The sequence below is a fragment of the Mobula hypostoma genome, chromosome 20, assembly GCF_963921235.1.
Source record: "Mobula hypostoma chromosome 20, sMobHyp1.1, whole genome shotgun sequence".
NCBI classification, from domain to species: domain Eukaryota; kingdom Metazoa; phylum Chordata; class Chondrichthyes; order Myliobatiformes; family Myliobatidae; genus Mobula; species Mobula hypostoma.
In genome coordinates this window covers 3,269,362-3,286,665 of record NC_086116.1, presented here as the reverse complement: position 1 = coordinate 3,286,665, position 17,304 = coordinate 3,269,362, and the positions used below count along the sequence as shown (strand labels likewise).

At 41.9% G+C, this 17,304-nt stretch overlaps 1 protein-coding gene across 1 annotated transcript in view; it reads left to right on the top strand.

The window, feature by feature from the left end:
* The first annotated feature begins 327 nt into the window (after positions 1 to 327).
* Positions 328 to 17,304, top strand: part of lta4h (leukotriene A4 hydrolase) — a 97,179-nt gene continuing 80,202 nt past the window's right edge. The window contains exons 1-3 of the mRNA XM_063072247.1: positions 328 to 556; positions 7,466 to 7,596; positions 13,557 to 13,677. Of these exons, the coding sequence (XP_062928317.1) occupies positions 359 to 556; positions 7,466 to 7,596; positions 13,557 to 13,677 (450 nt within the window). The 5' untranslated portion in view covers positions 328 to 358. The remainder of the gene's footprint in view (positions 557 to 7,465; positions 7,597 to 13,556; positions 13,678 to 17,304) is intronic.

Genomic DNA, 17,304 nt, shown 5'->3' with positions numbered 1-17,304 from the left:
TGTAGCTTAGACTCAGAAAGGTGACAGGTCAATTATATGAAAAGAGATTGGACAGGTTTGTTCTCTACTCTTTGGAGTTCATAAAAATGAGAGATAAATCATTGAAATGTACAACATTCTTACAAGGCTCGACGAGGAAGATATGTGGATCTTCCAGGGCTTTCAGGTACCCACCATGACGGTAAACCCTTTGGGAACTCGTGTCCTCAGCAAAAGCTCAACTCGTGCGATCCCTCCCGCGCTGCGAGGTTGGCAAGGTCTGATGGGAAATTGGCGTCCTTCATCCAATCAGAGGGCGGGCGCCGGAAAGGTTGGCGGTGATGCGCGCGCACAGCGGCAGTCGGCTGCGAGCGGCGAGATGGAGCAGCAGCGGCAGCTCCCCCAGCCCCAGCCCCGGGACCAGGCCAGGGACAGGGACAGCACCTCCTTCACGGACCCGTCTGGCTGGACCACACGGCACCTGGCGCTGACGCTGTGTGTAGATTTTGAGTCCCGCCGGCTGCAAGCCCGTGCCGCGCTGACGGTCGAAGCGCTGCGGGATGGGCTGTCCTCTCTGGTAGGTGCCGTCCGGGGTGGGGAACGGCGAGGGAGCGGAGCTTCTTGCCGGGGTGGGAAACGGTGAGGGAGAGGAGCTTCTTCCCGGGGTGGGTAACGGTGAGGGAGCGGAGCTTCTTCCCGGGGTGGGGAACGGTGAGGGAGCGGAGCTTCTTCCCGAGACTGGTGTACGGTACTACCGGCCCTGGCTTGTCCTGGGCTGCCCTTCGGCCCCGGTCCTCGGCCTCGCCTTTCCTCTGTAGCCGGGGGAGCGATTGGAGAGATTGGTGACGGCTGGCAGGTTGAATGAGGTGGGATGAAATGGGATGTTGGGGCTGCGGTAAATTTTAGGAGGTTGGTGTGGTTCCTATATAGTTCTTGTATGGTGGTCTTTTGTTGCCCTAGTTGCGTCCCCCTGTGTATTAAGTTGCAAATATATTATTATGATGCCTCTATCGCCTTAGAAGAAGGTGTCGCATAAGGCGCATGGATGAGCTTTAAGGTGCTTTGCTCACTAAATCTTGATCTTTTTCATTGCCAAACAAACAACACAATATAGTTCTTGTGTCAGGAGGAGAATGCAGTGGTGCTTCAGTGAACTGGTTTGATCTGGACGTCTGGTGTGCCAATCTGTACGTGTTCTCCAAGTGGGTTCTTGTCTGTCTCCCAAATTTGTGCTGGCTGAAAGGTTGATTGGCCCATAAATTATTCCTAGTCTATGTGGCCGGTAGTGGAATCAGAAGTTTAGAGGCATCTGGGAGACAATAGCCTTCGAGACAATGTGTGGAAGAATTGAATCGACGAGAGAAGCTTGGTATGATGAATGACTTCCCGCAGTATCAGAAAGAAATATATGAAAATATGAAAATGTAATCAATGAACTGTTCAACTTAATCCCTGTAATCACTTTCCCTCGTTTCGAATGTTACTCCTCATAAGGTTGGGAGGGGTGTTACTAGGAATATTTTCTCAGTGTGGTTGCAACCTGAAGGAGTGCTGGAGGTAACACCTCTCAACGCTGAATGTTTAGAAAAACATTTGAAATGTTATGGCTATTTTCTGACTTCTGGGAAATGTCTTTAATAAAGACAGGTGTTTTATGCTGTGTTCACTTACGAACTGGTTGGACAGGTCTTATTTTTGCCTATTATGTCTTTTTATTTGCAATTGTCTTGGTAACTGATGCTTTTTTTCTCTCTTGTGCAATCTCCTGGCAGTTAATCAGCATTATTTGATCCTCTATGCCAAAGAACTGTTGATAAGATCTCAGTTCCTAAGTTGCAGCGAAACTGCTTCCATTTATGTGTTTAAACAATTAACTTTGCTAAAACTGGGGATGTGGCAGGTTTGGGGAAAAATGTTTCCTTTTAAAATTCTGCAGTTTGTGTATTGTCAATGAAATTTAAAATCATTTTTGAAAGCTGGATTTGAAAACCATTGACAGATATTAAAGAATTGTGTGGTCACTGCTTTAGTAAACTTAATTGAAAGCACACTTCTGTCTGATCATCCCTTTTAATAGGATTTTTGGGAAAATTGCGTCAGAGCACCTGAGAAAACTCAAAGCATTTACTGTGGAGTAAGCAATAAGTTAATTTTGACAACTTCTTGTTGGATTGACCCTTGGATTGTACACTTTGATTTGATATTATCTTTCTGAAATTTGCTGACATCAAAAAGGGGCAATAAATTGTTGATGTCAACATTTTATTACATTGTAAAAAAAAAAGTCAATGTAGACACTTTATTACGATTTATAAAAAGTCTGCAATTTATTAAACTTCTTTCCAAGCCCCACTCCTACCTAACTGTAAACCTCTGAAAACCTTGCTGTGTTAAAATCTTGCCATAGATTAATTGAATGGTACCATTCCCAAAAGACCCTTGGTTCTGCAAAAATAATTACTGTATAACAGTAAACAGCTTTCTGTAGCGGTGTGCTACACACAGCGCTAGAATAACCACATGGAGTCGGTGAGTTAGAGTTGCGATGAAAGAGATTTATTCAAACTTCGCGGCCTGCTTTAAAGCCTCCCCGTTCCCGCCCTCCCCGGGCGGGATTGCTGTGGGGAATGCATAATCGCAGACCCATTCTGTGCGCGGGATTTTCCCTTGCTGGTGAAGGTGGCCTGGCGCCCTTTTTGGGGCCGGCCCTCTGCCTGCACGCGTTGTTGTGAGCCGGTTCGTGTGTGCCAGAAAGTGGGTCGCCACATAACCCCCCCCCCCCAAGAACCGGCGATACATCCCCCAATGTCCACAGTCTGGATCAGTCTCTGTTTGGGCGGTCTGCCCCTGCGCCGCGGTGCCTGAGCCAGGACCGGCTGCACCAAGTCCACATGGGCCGGTTTGAGTCGGTCCACCATGAAAACCTCCTCTCTCCCCCCAATGTCCAGCACGAATGTGGACCCGTTGTTCCTGATCACCTTAAACGGCCCCTTGTAGGGCCGCTGTAGCGGTGCCCGGTGTCCGTCCTGTCGTACAAAAAGAAACTTGCAGTTCTGCAGGTCTTTGGGTATGCAGGACGGGCTCTGTCCGTGCTGTGAAGTGGGGATGGGGGCCAGGTTACCGAGCCTCTGACGCAGTCTGTCCAGGACTGCTGTGGGTTCTTCCTCTTGCCCTCCTTGGGGCTGGTATGAACTCTCCTGGGACAACCAGGGGTGCGCCGTACACCAACTCAACCGACGAGGTGTACAGATCCTCTTTGGGCGCCGTGCGGATTCCGAGCAGGACCCGGGGAAGTTCGTCCACCCAGTTAGGCCCCTCCAGGCGGGCCATGAGAGCTGATTTCAGGTGACGGTGGAAATGCTCAACTAGTCCGTTCGACTGTGGGTGGTAGGCAGTTGTGTGGTGTGGCTGAGATCCTAAAAGGTTGGCCATAGCCGACCACAGGCTGGAGGTAATGTGGGCCGGTACCCCGAAGCGGGCTACCCAGGTTGCGATCAGTGCTCGGACGCAGGATTTGGAGGTGGTGTCGGTGAGCGGGACTGCCTCTGGCCATCTGGTGAACCGGTCTATCATAGTTAGGAGGTACCGCGCTCCTCGCGACACTGGCAGGGGCCCCACGATATCCACATGGATGTGGTCGAACCTCCGGCGGGTGGGTTCGAACCGCTGTGGCGGAGCCTTGGTGTGCCGCTGCACCTTGGCCATTTGGCACGGCATGTACGTTTTGGCCCATTCACTGACCTGTTTACGCAGTCCATGCCACACGAACCTGTTGGCGACCAGCCGGACGGTTGTCCTGATGGAGGGGTGCGCTAAGTTGTGAATGGACTGGAAAACCTGCCGGCACCAGGCTGCTGGGACGACGGGGCGGGGTTGGCCGGTAGCTACGTCACATAGTAGGGTCCTGTCACCTGGGCCTACGGGGAGGTCTTGGAGCTGCAAACCGGAGACTGCAGTCCTGTAACTGGGGATCTCAGCGTCTGCCTGCTGTGCCTCTGCCAGCGCTGCATAGTCCACCCCCTGGGACAGGGCCTGTATGGTAGGTCTGGATAGTGCGTCCGCCACGACGTTGTCCTTTCCAGAGACATGCCGGATATCCGTCGTGTACTCGGAGATGTAGGACAGATGTCGCTGCTGGCGGGACGACCAGGGGTCGGACACAAAACCTTGCTATGTTAAAATCTTGCCACAGATTAATTGAACGGTACCATTCCCAAAAGACCCTTGGTTCTGCAAAAATAATTACTGTGTAACAGTAAACGGCTTTCCATTATTTTTTACTCTTGCAGACAAAAAGTCAGATGGGAGTCCAGTGCTAAGATTTTTAGTAAACTGAAGTCAAGAATTACAAAACAAAGTCCAAATGATAGTTTTATAGTAGTTATATAAAATACTGTGTTTCAAATGTATAAAGGGCAAAAACAAACATTTCTGCGTGAGAAGGTGATCCTATTAAGGTGATTATGATCAGCCAAGTCATTGAAATGTATAGTGGATTCTGGTTGATTTGGATACATGGGAGCCAGTACATTTTGGCTCAATTAAGTGCCTACCCCAATTAGCCAGTCTCCTGAAATTATTAATAAGGTATTAAAAACAACCTACTATTTAACTGAGTAACAAATTATGTATTTAAATACAATACAGAATAAATTGGAATGTAACCAAAACTACTGCACTATTGTAAAGCTACTATAAAGCTTAGTTCCTAATTGCTATTGACAGAAGAATTCATTCAGTGCATGCTGATGTGTTCTTTTGACTGTAAATGAACAAACTCAGCACAGACACCTAGTGCAGATAGTACTACTACTGCGTCGACTCAAGCCTAGGGGGCCGGCGTCGGACACAATGGCGGACTCTCCATTTCTCCTTCTCCTTCATCAGTGTGTTCAGTTCATCTACATTAGTCGCGCCGCTGTCTTCTAGGAGCATGTTGACCATAGTCTTGAGAGGGCGCCCAGGGTTCATCCTCCTGTGCTTGGGCTCCCATATGATGACTAGGCTGGCGGGTAGCTCGGGGTGGCGTAGACAGTGCCCCACTAGTTGCAGTCTTCTTGCCTTGATTTTAGTGGAAAGCATCAGTAGGTTGTTATAGAGCTCAACGTTCGTCATGTGCTATTGCCAACTCACGTCAAGAGCCATCCGGAGCATTCGTGTATAGCAACCATCTAGAGACTTTCGCATCGTCTTGGTGAGTGTCCACGTCTCGCATCCGTACGTGAGAATGGTGAGATAGTAGGTTGCCTCCAAACAGGGCCTATGATAATTGCATCCTTCAAATCTTCACTTTAATTGTAACAGTCAAGATGATTGTTAGTATCTTAATTTTTCCTAGTACCTAACTTGTTGAAGTAGTGAAATCATTTCATTTTCACTCCCAGCCATTTCTGGCATCTCCAAACCTGAATGGTTGAAGCCACAGTGAGTAAAACAGTTCTGAATTGTCTTACTGTTTATTACTCGCCAACTATCAGTGACAAAAATCACTGCTTTTTGAACACAAACATGCAAGTGAAGCTCTTTAAAAGCTATTTGCTCTAAGCCAGGTATACTGTTTGATGGCCATGCGACACGCAGGCACTGACATTAGCTAGCAAGTGTTCAGCAACAGTCTCCTGTCTCAAATAAGCAAAGGGAATCCTGGCTATTTTCTTGATTTGTTTTCTTTAAGAGTTGTCCCAAGTAAGATTGACTGTTGGCCCAGTGAACCAGAATCCACTGTATTGTGAAGAGCTGAGGTTCTAAGATTCTATAGATCTCTAAGAGTATCACCTACTCAATTATGCCAACCATAATGTTTTCCCATTATCCTATTTTTTTGCTGTCCACAAGTGATGTTAAGCATAGTCCACTAATATCTCAATCCTTTTATACAAGATATTTCTGATGTTAAAAGCCAAAGTTCTTACTTTAGGAGAAAATCCTCCATAATACTTACATATTTCAATCCCAGTATAGTTTATTCAAAATTTCTACTGGTTTATTATTTAAAAGTTGTCTTTGATTTAGGTTTAATGTTGTGCCTAAAAAGATGCATCTAATCTTGACAAATTCACAATGGAATGGTACTGTTTCAATTAAACTAAAACATACTGTCAAAGGAAAAATGAAAAAATCTGCAGATGTAGGAAATCCAAACCCCATGCACACAATGCTGGAGGAATTCAGCAGGCCGGCAGCATCTATGGAGAAGAGTACAGTCGATGTTTCAGGCTGAGGTCCTTCTTCAGCACCCTGATGAAGGGTCTGGGCCGGAAACATTAATTATGCTCCTTTTCATAGATGCTGCATTTTGTGTGTTACTTTCAAAAGGAATATTTCGTGAGTTGTGATGATATGTTTGTTTGAAAACAATTGACTTAATCTTAAAAAGTGAAGTTGGGTACATAGTCAACATGGTTTTATGGAAGGTAAATCATGTTAGGTAAATTTTCTTGAATTTGAGGATGTAATGAGAGTTGGTAGAGATGAAACAGAATGCAGGGTACTTACATTTTCAAAAGTCCAAATAAGAGACTGCTGCATACATTTGAAGTTCACAATATCAGGAAATGTTAGAATGGAGTGAAAATTGGCTATCTCATCGAAAACAGAATTGGAATACATAGAAGGATCTTTGTGCATGAATCTCTAAAAAGCTAGCAGGTAGGTCTAACAAGTAGTTAAGGCAAACAGCATTTTGGACTTCATTGTAAAAGGATTGGAATTTAAAGATGAGATGTTGTAATTGTACAGGGTATTGGTGAGGCTCCATCTGGAATACTGTGTACAGTTTTAGTCCCTTTACCTAAAAACAAAAGCTACAGTAACATTGGTGATGGTACCAAGGAGAGTCACAAGGCTGATTCATGGTTTAGAGGGTTGATATTCCAAGACGGAGTAATTTGGGCCCATATTCCTTAGAGTTCAGAAGAATGACCTTGTTTAAACATGTAATATCCTGAGGAGCCTGACAGGATAGATGTTGGGATGTTTTCCCTAGTGTAAAGAGTCTCGAAGAAGGGAATATAGTGATAAAATAAGGGACCAGTCATTTAAAAGTGAGCTAATTAGAATGTGTTCTTGCTCAGGGTGGTGAATCTCTGCAATTCTCTGCCTGGCATGTGGTGGAAGCTGGATCTTCAGAAGTATTTAAAGTGGCTGTGGATAAATGTTTGATTATAGAAGGGTATATCGAAATAGCTTAGAAGAGTAGTTGATGGTAACTTATATCAGCCATAATTGTATAAAATGGTGGGGCAGGGTCGAAGAACATGACGGTCTTCTCCTATTTGCTTGCGTTCTTGTGATGTAGTTAATTTGCAAGAAAAGGTTTTCACTTGCTCTCATGAAGTAAAACAATATTTTAATGGCACTTATATCATTTTCATAATTTAAATGGTGCATCCACAAAGTTAATTTAATTACCACCTTGTAAAACTCAGAAAATAATGTGTAACTTTCCATACTTTGTACGGATTCAGTATTTGCATTTTATTTACAGATCTTGGATACTCGAGACCTTGAAATAATCAAGGCTACTAGCAATGGACTTGAAACAAAGTTTTCACTTGGAGATGAGCACAGCTTTAAAGGAACACCCTTGACCATTTCCCTTCCATTTGAATTATTACGGTATGGATATTAACTGTTGAAATCCTAATTTGGCTCATGAACATCAATTGTACTAAGCAATTTCATGGCAGTGCAGATGTAAGTGAAGAGATGGTGTTAAATGTTGCAGGTTATAGAGATCTGATCTAATTTTAAAAGCTTTCATTATGTCCTTTATTTTATCTTTTATAAACTTCTGTGTTCTGCTTCAAAATGGAAACTGCCTGTATAGTACTTGCTGCAGTTACATAAGTATATAGAACAGTATAGCAAAGAACACTATGACATTGGACAAGCTGAGCATGGCCTTGGATTTAAAATTTCTGCTCATGAATAACTCCCAAACTGAATTGGATATGAAAGCAAGTCAGTTGGAAGATGAGTAAGAGAATTCTCGAATATTTATTATGAACATGTGAATAAAAAGAATAATCTGTCATTGGGATGTAAATTTCTCCAGATTTCTATCAAACCATAATCAATTAAAAAGGAATTAATGAGTGTTGCTGAATGACTCGGAAGCTGCTGATTGGTTGAACTCTTGTCAATCAAAGGGTTTAAACAACAGTTGAAGTCACCTCCCATCAGCAGCATATATTCATTTAAGTCTGGTAATAAACCAAATACATTTTTAAAAAAAGGATCATCTACATTAGGTCCGTATAGATTGACCAGGACAATTTTTCAATTACAAATTGTTCCTTTAATAATTAAAAATCTACCATTATTATCTGAGACAATGTCGTCTTGGATAAATAAAATATTAGATTTAATAAAAATAGATACTTCCTTTGTTTTATTTTGACAAGTAGCATGGTATTGAAGGCCCTTCCATGTTTTAAAAAGTCTATTTTGATCGCCCATTCTGATATGCGTTTCTTGAACAAAAATTGTATCTGGCTGGAATCGATTAATAACTTTAAAAGTCTTCCTTCGTTTAATAGGGTGATTCCAGCCACATACATTCCAACTAATAACGTTTATCTGTTTAAGTACCATTGGATATTATTCTTAAACATGACAATACGCACATACCATCGCGGGCTAATCAAAGATGGCGGTGATGAATATAACCAAATAGAAAACAGGCATGCTCCAGAACTCCATAATGGGAAAAAATACAGGAAGTGTGTGTGAAACAAATAAAATCCCACAATAAACCCCAAAATACAAAAATACCCCCAAACCTCCCACCATCCCCAAAGAAGGAAATCCGGCAAAAGAGAAAAAAAAGCCGGAATGCATCCCCAAGAAGAAAAGCGTAAGAATGGAATTCCACGTGCTGCTCAATTTAAATAATGATTGAAAGTTTTTTCTCTCAATTCCCCCCACCCCCTTACAAAGAAAATACGTAACCTTAAGATAAGAAAGCCCAGCAAAGAAGAAAAAAATGTTTATACTTAATCATTGAAAATAAACTAGGGAATGCAAAAACTGTCTCCAAAGATGCCAAAGCAATACTATTAACCCAAACAGTTTAATCTCTAAAGAGAGAAAAGCAGCGCCATTATTCTTTAACTTACTACCTTAGTTAACAAAAGAACTAAAGCTAATTATCTATTACTAAACACTCCATAGTATAAGAAAAAAGTCTATATAAACTGTAAGCAAACTACCACTTAATAAAGAAAAAGAAAAATAGAAACAGATAACCAAACCAGTTCACAATCTATCCACTGTATTAATTCACTCTGTATACTAAACAGTCTTCAAGAAAAAAGTCATTCTTTAGTCAAACCAAGAAGATCACCTCTTCTTTAAATAATCCATCGATCAAAGGATATCTTCAGTATACCGAAATCTTCAAAGCCTGTTTTCTTTCAGAAAATTATTCAAAAACTCTAATATCCTTCATACATCAGCCGATTCCACAACAGAGTTGACAAAATCCGATGCCACTTGGGGATCCAAGAAGACACGACGGGTAGAATCTTTAGGAAATAACTTTAATCTCACTGGGTATCTCAGGGATGGAAAGAGTCTTTTTTCGTGAGCGATCTTCATGACCGACATGAATTTGATCCGTTGTTCCATAACTTCCTGTGGATAATCTTCATAAAAACGGATCTCGGAACCGTTAAATTTAAAAACTTTCTGTTTTCTTGCACATTTTATGATTTGGTCTTTAACTGTAAAGTGAAGAAAGTTGACTAAAATTGGTCGAGCTTTATCTGACGAAGTGAAAATTCTGTGAGCCCTTTCAATATCGGGAGGCTGAGATAGAATATCTGGAAACAGAGATTGAAACAAATTGGCAAAATAATCCAATAAATTCCCATTCTCGGAACCTTCTTTAAGACCCACAATATGAATGTTATTCCTATGTAATCTTACGTCTAAATCAACAATTTTGCATTGAGCCTGTTCCAATCGGGTTGAAATATCCACAATCTGACGTTTCGATTCTTTAAACTCAGTATTCAAGGAAACAATATTTTCCTCAATAGTCTGTAAACTCTGTCGGAACGACTTCAACTCAGAAGTGTTATTGTCCATTTTGTTATGGAGACCCATCAACGCACGTTCCAAATGCTTAGCCCAGACAGGCATATCTTCTGATTTTTCTTTCGAAGTTTTTCCCTTTCCGTTGCTAGGTTCAAAAAGCTGTTTTCCACTTCTTGAAGGACACGACATGATGACCACTATTTCCCACCAAGATCCAAAAAATAAAAGTTGAATAATTCAAGGTTTAGTTTGGGGAAAAGGAGGAATTAAAGGCAGCTACAAAATTTATGTATTACTCCATCGAGCTACAGGCGGAAGTCCTCAGTAGTTTGATTTATGAAGCCCAATGTGCCAAAAGCTCTCTTTACTGCCCTATCTACCTGTGATGCCACTTCCAAGTTATTATGGATCAGTATTTCCAGATCCCTCTGTTCTATCGCACTCCTTATTGCCCTTTCATTCACTGTGAAAGACCTGCCCTGGTTTGTCCTCCCAAAGTGCAACACCTCACACTTGTTTGCATCAGATTCCATTTGCCATTTTCAGCACATGTTTCCAGCTGGTCCAGATCCCACTGCAAGCTTTGATACCCTTTCTTACTGTCCACTGCACCCCCGATCTTTTTGTCATCTGCAAGTTTGCTGATTCAGCTTACCACATTAACATTCAGATTATTGATATATGACAAACAACAACACACCCAGTACCAATCTCTGGCTTCTTTCCCAAAGCTAGTGTGGAATCCAATTTACTACCTCATCCTGAATGCCAATGCCTGAACCTGTTTGACCAGCCTGCCATGTCGGTCCTTGTCAAAGGCCTTGCTAAAGTCCATCTAAACAATATCTACTCCCTTTCATTCATCATCTTTCCTGGTAACTTCCTCAAAACTGTATATACCCTAGCATATACAAAGCCATGTTGATGATCCCTAATCAGACCGTACCTATGTGAATACTCCTATCTGGTCCCTTAGAATACCTTCCAATAACTTACCCACATCTGATGTCAGCCTCACCAGCCCATAATTTTCTGGCTTATTCTTAGAGCCTTTCTTAAACAATGGAACAACAATAGCTATTCTGTTACACATGGCTGATGTTTTAAATATCTGTTGGGGCCTGAGCAATTTCTGCACTAACCTCCCACAAGGTCCGAGGGGTCACCTTGTCAGGCCTTGAGGACTTGCAGGTACTGTTACCTCAAGGCAGCAGAACTACTACTTCTGTAACCCAGTTCTGGTCCATTACCTCACTGCTGTTTCAACTCAGTTCTATGGAATGTCACTCTCCTGAGTAAATACAGATGCCAAAAATCCATTTGGATTTGTCCCATCTCTTCAGCTCCATCCATAGATGACCATGCTGATCTTCAAGTGGTCAAATTTTATCTCATGCTGTATTTTTACTGTTGATATCTGCACAAGCCTTTGGGATTCTCCTTCACTTTGTCTGCCAGAGCGACTTTGTGTGTTCTTTTAGTCCTCCTAGCAACTTCAACTAGCAGGGCATTGTCTACGCCACCCCGAGCTACCTGCCAGCCTAGTCATCATATGGGAGCTCAAGCATGGGAGGACGAACCCTGGGCACCCTCCCAAGACTATGGTCAACACGCTCCTAGAAGACAGCGACGCGGCTAACGTAGATGTACTGAACACACTGATGAGGGAGAGGGAGAAGTGGAGAGTCCGTCATCGTGCCGATGCCGGCCCCCTAGGGCTGAGTCGACGTAGTAGTAGTAGTAGTAGTAGTAGTAAGCCCTCCTGATTTCCCTTCTTTTGCTCTTGCACGACAAAAGTAAAGGGACACAACATTAGTGCAAGTTGAGAGAGAGTGAGAAAAGAAATAGAGCCATGAGGAATTGAGGATATAAAAAAATAATTTTGAACCTATGTAACCTCTGGCTACAAGAATAATTGGGACTGAATAGGAATTTTTGAACTGAAGTAAACTCTGTCTTCAGCAGTTAGCTAAAACCGGCTTATACCAGTTCTCCCTTGGTTTGCAGAGAGACATTGAAAGTTTGATACCATTGTACCTTCATTTGAGTGGGGAGGAGGACTCACCGATAAGGACAGGAATGAACATCCATCTGTAATTAAGCTTTGATCTAGCTTTACCTGTAACTAAGTTTCTCACCAACAGACTTTGTGGGTGTACCAGTTCAAATGACATCTTGCAACAGTAATGTATGGGGCTCACTATGTATAAATATACGGCTGTAGCCGGAGAGAGTGGGCCCACTTGTCGGATGGTGGCAGTACTTGCGTGCCGTCCCTCTGACAACTGGGTTTCAAACTTCTGCAGGAGGGTGCTCAATAAACTGTTGTAACTATAAGAAGTTGGTCTCCCGAGTTTTATTCAGGTTCAACTTTAACAGCCAGAGATTGAGTTAGGGTTTTTTTAAGCCTGTTCAAGAAAGCGATGGCAGTTGAGAAGAATCTGTTGTTGAACCTTGAGGTTTCGTCTTCTGGCTCCTGTACTTTATGCCTGATGGCAGTATCCAGAACTGGTATAACCTAGATGGCAGAGGTCCCTAATGACTGAGACATCACCTCTTGTAGATGTACTTGATGGAGAAGTTGTATGCGTGATGGAACTGGTGTGTCCACTACTCTCTTTAGCTTCTTGCATTCCAGTCCTGCTGATGGTGCAACCAGTCAGAATGCCTTCCAAAGTTGAGAAATGTATGAGAGCTTGGAATATAAAAGGATAAAAAATGCACAGCAGCTGTAGGGAATTCGTTCCTCTGAGAGAATGAAGGACTAGAAGGAGTTGAAATAGTTGTGAAATAAAAAGCAGCAAATAACATTGTTCTGTTTCATAAAAACATAAAAAGAGCTTTCTAAGATATTATAAAAGATAGTTAATCAAGAAATAATAACCCTGCATTTAAAAAAAAGTTATGCAGTTATTCTGTTGTATCAGAAATTGTCTCAAATATATTACTTGATGGAATCATCGCACAACAAGTCATTTGGATTTGAATATTGAGATTGCTAATTGCATGCAAAATCTTCCAGGAGAGCAATCATCGTAACAAGGTCACAAAGCTAATGTGGAAACTCTTGCATGAAAATAGAATCTTAAACCTGAAGTCATTTACACAGATGTGAGGGGGAAAAGCTGTCTAAGCTATATTACCAATTTAGTTCTGAAACACAAAGTCAGAGATGCAATGATACATCTTTTAAAAAAGATGAGAGTGAGGACCCCCTGCACCTGATGGCCAACCTTTTGAAAGGTGTCTGCAGTGGTGGTGGAAACATTGGTTACAATCCATGTTCAGAATGTTTGGAATTCTGTCTGCCACTTAGTTTGGCCAAGTGTGGAATAGATTCTTGGAATGCAGGGAGATTGGGATGTATGTGGATCTGGAGGAGGGTGGAATTGAAGCAGATCTTGTTTAATTGTCAAGCAGGTTTGAGGTCGTCTTTGATTATTTTGTGGCCTTTTGTTTATTTTCTAGTCTGATTTCATATCCTTGGCATAAACCAAATTCTACTCTGTACTGATCTCTATAATTTCTAATCTTAGAGGCCAACAGGCAGTGGTGGAGGTATCATATGCAACATCTCCAAAATCTTCAGCTCTACAGTGGCTCACTGCTGAGCAAACTGCTGGGAAGAAACACCCTTACCTGTTCAGCCAATGTCAGGTATGATCATTATGAAAGTAACATACTGTGTTTTTTTTTGTCTTTGGGTGGAAAGTAAACAATGCATCTGGGTATATTGTTGGTCCCAAGTTTGGATTGATGTTGAAATTGAGGTCATTTTCACTATGTGTTGTCTTGCAATTGAATGTTGAGGAAATTGAACTATCACATTACATGACCACATAAACAGTCATTTTATTATTCGTTCTACCATCTTTGTGATCTCGGCATGTCTTGTTTCTTTTGATCTTAAAATGTTACACATTGATTTCCTCTAAGTTAACTGGTACAACTGCTGTGTTTGTATTTCTAATGAGGTTAACTTGATGATTATCTTGATGTTGTGCTAGAACTGTTTTGGTAAGTGGTTCCTCTGAACTGCACCAGGAAAGGAAATGTGCAGATAGTGCCCATTTCCTCTGTGGCTGTACCCCTCAGCAACAAGTATACTGCTTTTAATACTGTTAGGGAGCATGACCTACCAGGGGAAAGCTGCAGCAGTCAGGTCTCTGGCAATCAGAGTCCGACTCTGTGGTTCAGAAGGGAAGGGGAGAGAAGAGGAGAGCAGTGGTGATGGGGGATCAATAGAGGATCAGACTGGAGATTCTGTGTATGTAAAAGAGACTTCCGGATAGTACTTTGCCGCCCAGGTGCCAGGATTAGAGATGTCTCAGATCGGGTCTGCAGCATTCTTATGGGGGAGGATGAGCAGCCAGAACTCGCAGTACACATTAGTACCAACTACATTGGTAGGACAAGGGATGAGATGTTGAAAAAAGAATATGGGGTGATGAACCTCTCGCATGGGTTGGTATATGGAACAATGACATGGTCATTCCAGAGACTTGGCTGTCACAGGAGTAGGAATTGCTACTGGATGTAATGGAGTTTAGATGTTTCAAAAGGGACTGGGAGGAAGTAAAAGATGGTGGGGGTGGCATTGCTAATCAGGGATAGTGTTGCAGCTGCAGAAAGGGAGGATGCTGAAAAGAGGATGCTGTCCAAGTTGCATGCCATCCTGGACAATGTCTCCCATCCACTACATAATGTACTGGTTGGGCACAGGAGTACATTCAGCCAGAGACTCATTCCACCGAGATGCAACACAGAGCGTCATAGGAAGTCATTCCTGCCTGTGGCCATCAAACTTCACAACTCCTCCCTTGGAGCGTCAGACACCCTGAGCCAATAGGCTGCTTCTGGACTTGATTCCATCTGGCATAATTTACATATTATTTAATTATATATGGTTTTATATTGCTATATTTATACTCTCTTCTTGGTTGGTGCAACTGTAATGAAACCCAATTTCCCTCGGGATCAATAAAGTATGACTATGACTATGTGGACCGATCCTCTACTGAGTGAGGGTGGAAGTTAGAAACAGGAAGGGAGCAATCACTGTATTGGGAGTATTCTGTAGACACTGTAATAATAACAGAGACACTGAGGTGTAGATCCGGAGGCAGATTTTGGAAAGGTGCAAAAGGCTTTTGTAGGTACCAAAGGATATTGATAGGATGAATAGCTGTGCTGAGAAATAGGAGATAGAGTTCAACCTGGAAAAGTGTGAAGTGATTCACTTTGGCAGGTTGAACTTGAAGGTAGAATTCAGGGTTAATGGCAGGATTCTTAGCAGTGAAGGGGAATAGAGGGTCCATAGATCCCTCAAGTTGCCACACAAGTTGATAAAGTGGTTAAGATGGCATATGGTGTGCTAGTCTTCATTAGTTAAGGGATTGAGTTCAAAAGCCATGAACTAAAATTGCAGCTCTGTAAAACCCTGGTTAGACCACTCTTGGAGTATTGTTTTCAGTTCTGGTCCACTCATTATATGAATGTGAAGGCTTTAGAAAGTGTGCAGAGAAGATTTACCAGGATGTTGTCTGAATTGGAGAGCATGTGTTGCAAGGATAGTTTGAGCAAACCTGGACTTTTCTCTGGGGAGAATGCAGATGTGAGGTGACATGTTAGAACTGTTCAGGGTGCTAAGAGGCATAGATTGAGTATATAGCCAGAAACTTGTAGTTCTACTGATGCATGCTAGAAGTTGGAGCTTCAGGGGAATTAGAAACAGACCAGTTTGGGAAAATATCACTTGCAATTTCAAGCTTATATGAGAGACTGCTGTTCATTTATAAGCTTCATTCAGGATCATCAGATGATCCAAAGGAATATCTTAACTTTAATTAGACGTGTTACAGGTCAATACTCATAAAAACCTTAATTTGAGGCAGCAATTTTCAGTGTTCTCTGTTCGATGATACTCTCTTAACCATTGTACGTTTCAGTTAATAATTTAAATTCTGTTTCAGCATGTGTTGCTTCATTGACTAGCAAGCAAGGTTTTAAGTGTAACAGTACAATTTTAATTAGATCTTTCTCATTCTTCAGAGACTAATAAAATTATCTATATTTCCTTTAAATTTTATGATTTAAATTCACTGAATATTGCTGATAACCTTGAAGTTTTTATATGAGCAGCAGTCTCTGGTATCAGCTGGGAATTGCAATAGATAATTTCCAAATTTTGGTTTATGCTTGCAATTCCCTTGAAGCTCCAATATAAGCATGCAGCAGCTCCCATCATGAACTATATTGATGTTTATTTTCACATTTAAACCTGAGAACTGAGTTATCAAACGAAAAGGAAGCCACTTACAGTTTTATCTTCAGGATTAAGTGTTTCAAATGTAACTTGATACTTTAGCATAGTGGTTGCCAACCTTTTTAAGCCCAAGATCCCCTACCTCGGCCTCAGTGAAAGGCAAGATCAGCCCACTAAATCATTTAGTCACACACATGCGCATTGGGCAGAAAAGTCCGGAAGTAAAACCCCACAACCCGGAAACAAACTCTCTTTACAAACATTTTTCAATAGCTGGAGTATTGCTATATTATCATTATCTTAATTAGTATTATTTATTTTTATAATGCTCACATTACAACACCTTTAATTCTATGGTTCATTATTTAATTTTATTTCAACACAAAAAATAAATGAATAAAAATTGACTGTTGCACTCAGTGTGATGACTGAATACTTTCTGCTAGTTCCCTGAGATTTGGCTCATAACTACAGACACAGCCAGTCTGAGACAGTCTGTGAGGTATCTGACAGTAAGACAGCTCCAGTACTTAGATTTCATAATTTTCATCTGTTGCAGCACAGCGCCCTCACAAACCTCCTGACAGACTGAGTATTTGAATAGACAGTTTCCTTTGTTAGACTGAATGTTGGATCTGCCACGTTTTTCAGGTGTTCTGTATTGGTAAGCTGTTACTGAGACACTAGTATAAGTTATTTCCAGTTATTTCCATTTGGGGAATGTTGGAATTTAAAGGGGGAGAAGTGTTGCAAAGTGAACATTATAAAGATAAGTTAATACAAATTAGGATAATGGTAATATAGCAATTCCGTAGCTACGCGTCTACGGAAAGCTGTTTGTAAAGAGAGGTTGCTTCCGGGTTGCAAGGTTTTACTTCCGGTCTTTTCTACTGCAGTGCATGGCGAGGGAGCTATACACACATGCGCACTGGGCAGAAAGAACGGAACTAAAACCCCGCAACCCGGAAACAATCTCTCTTTACAAACAGCTTTTAGTAGCTGGAGTATTGCTTTATTAT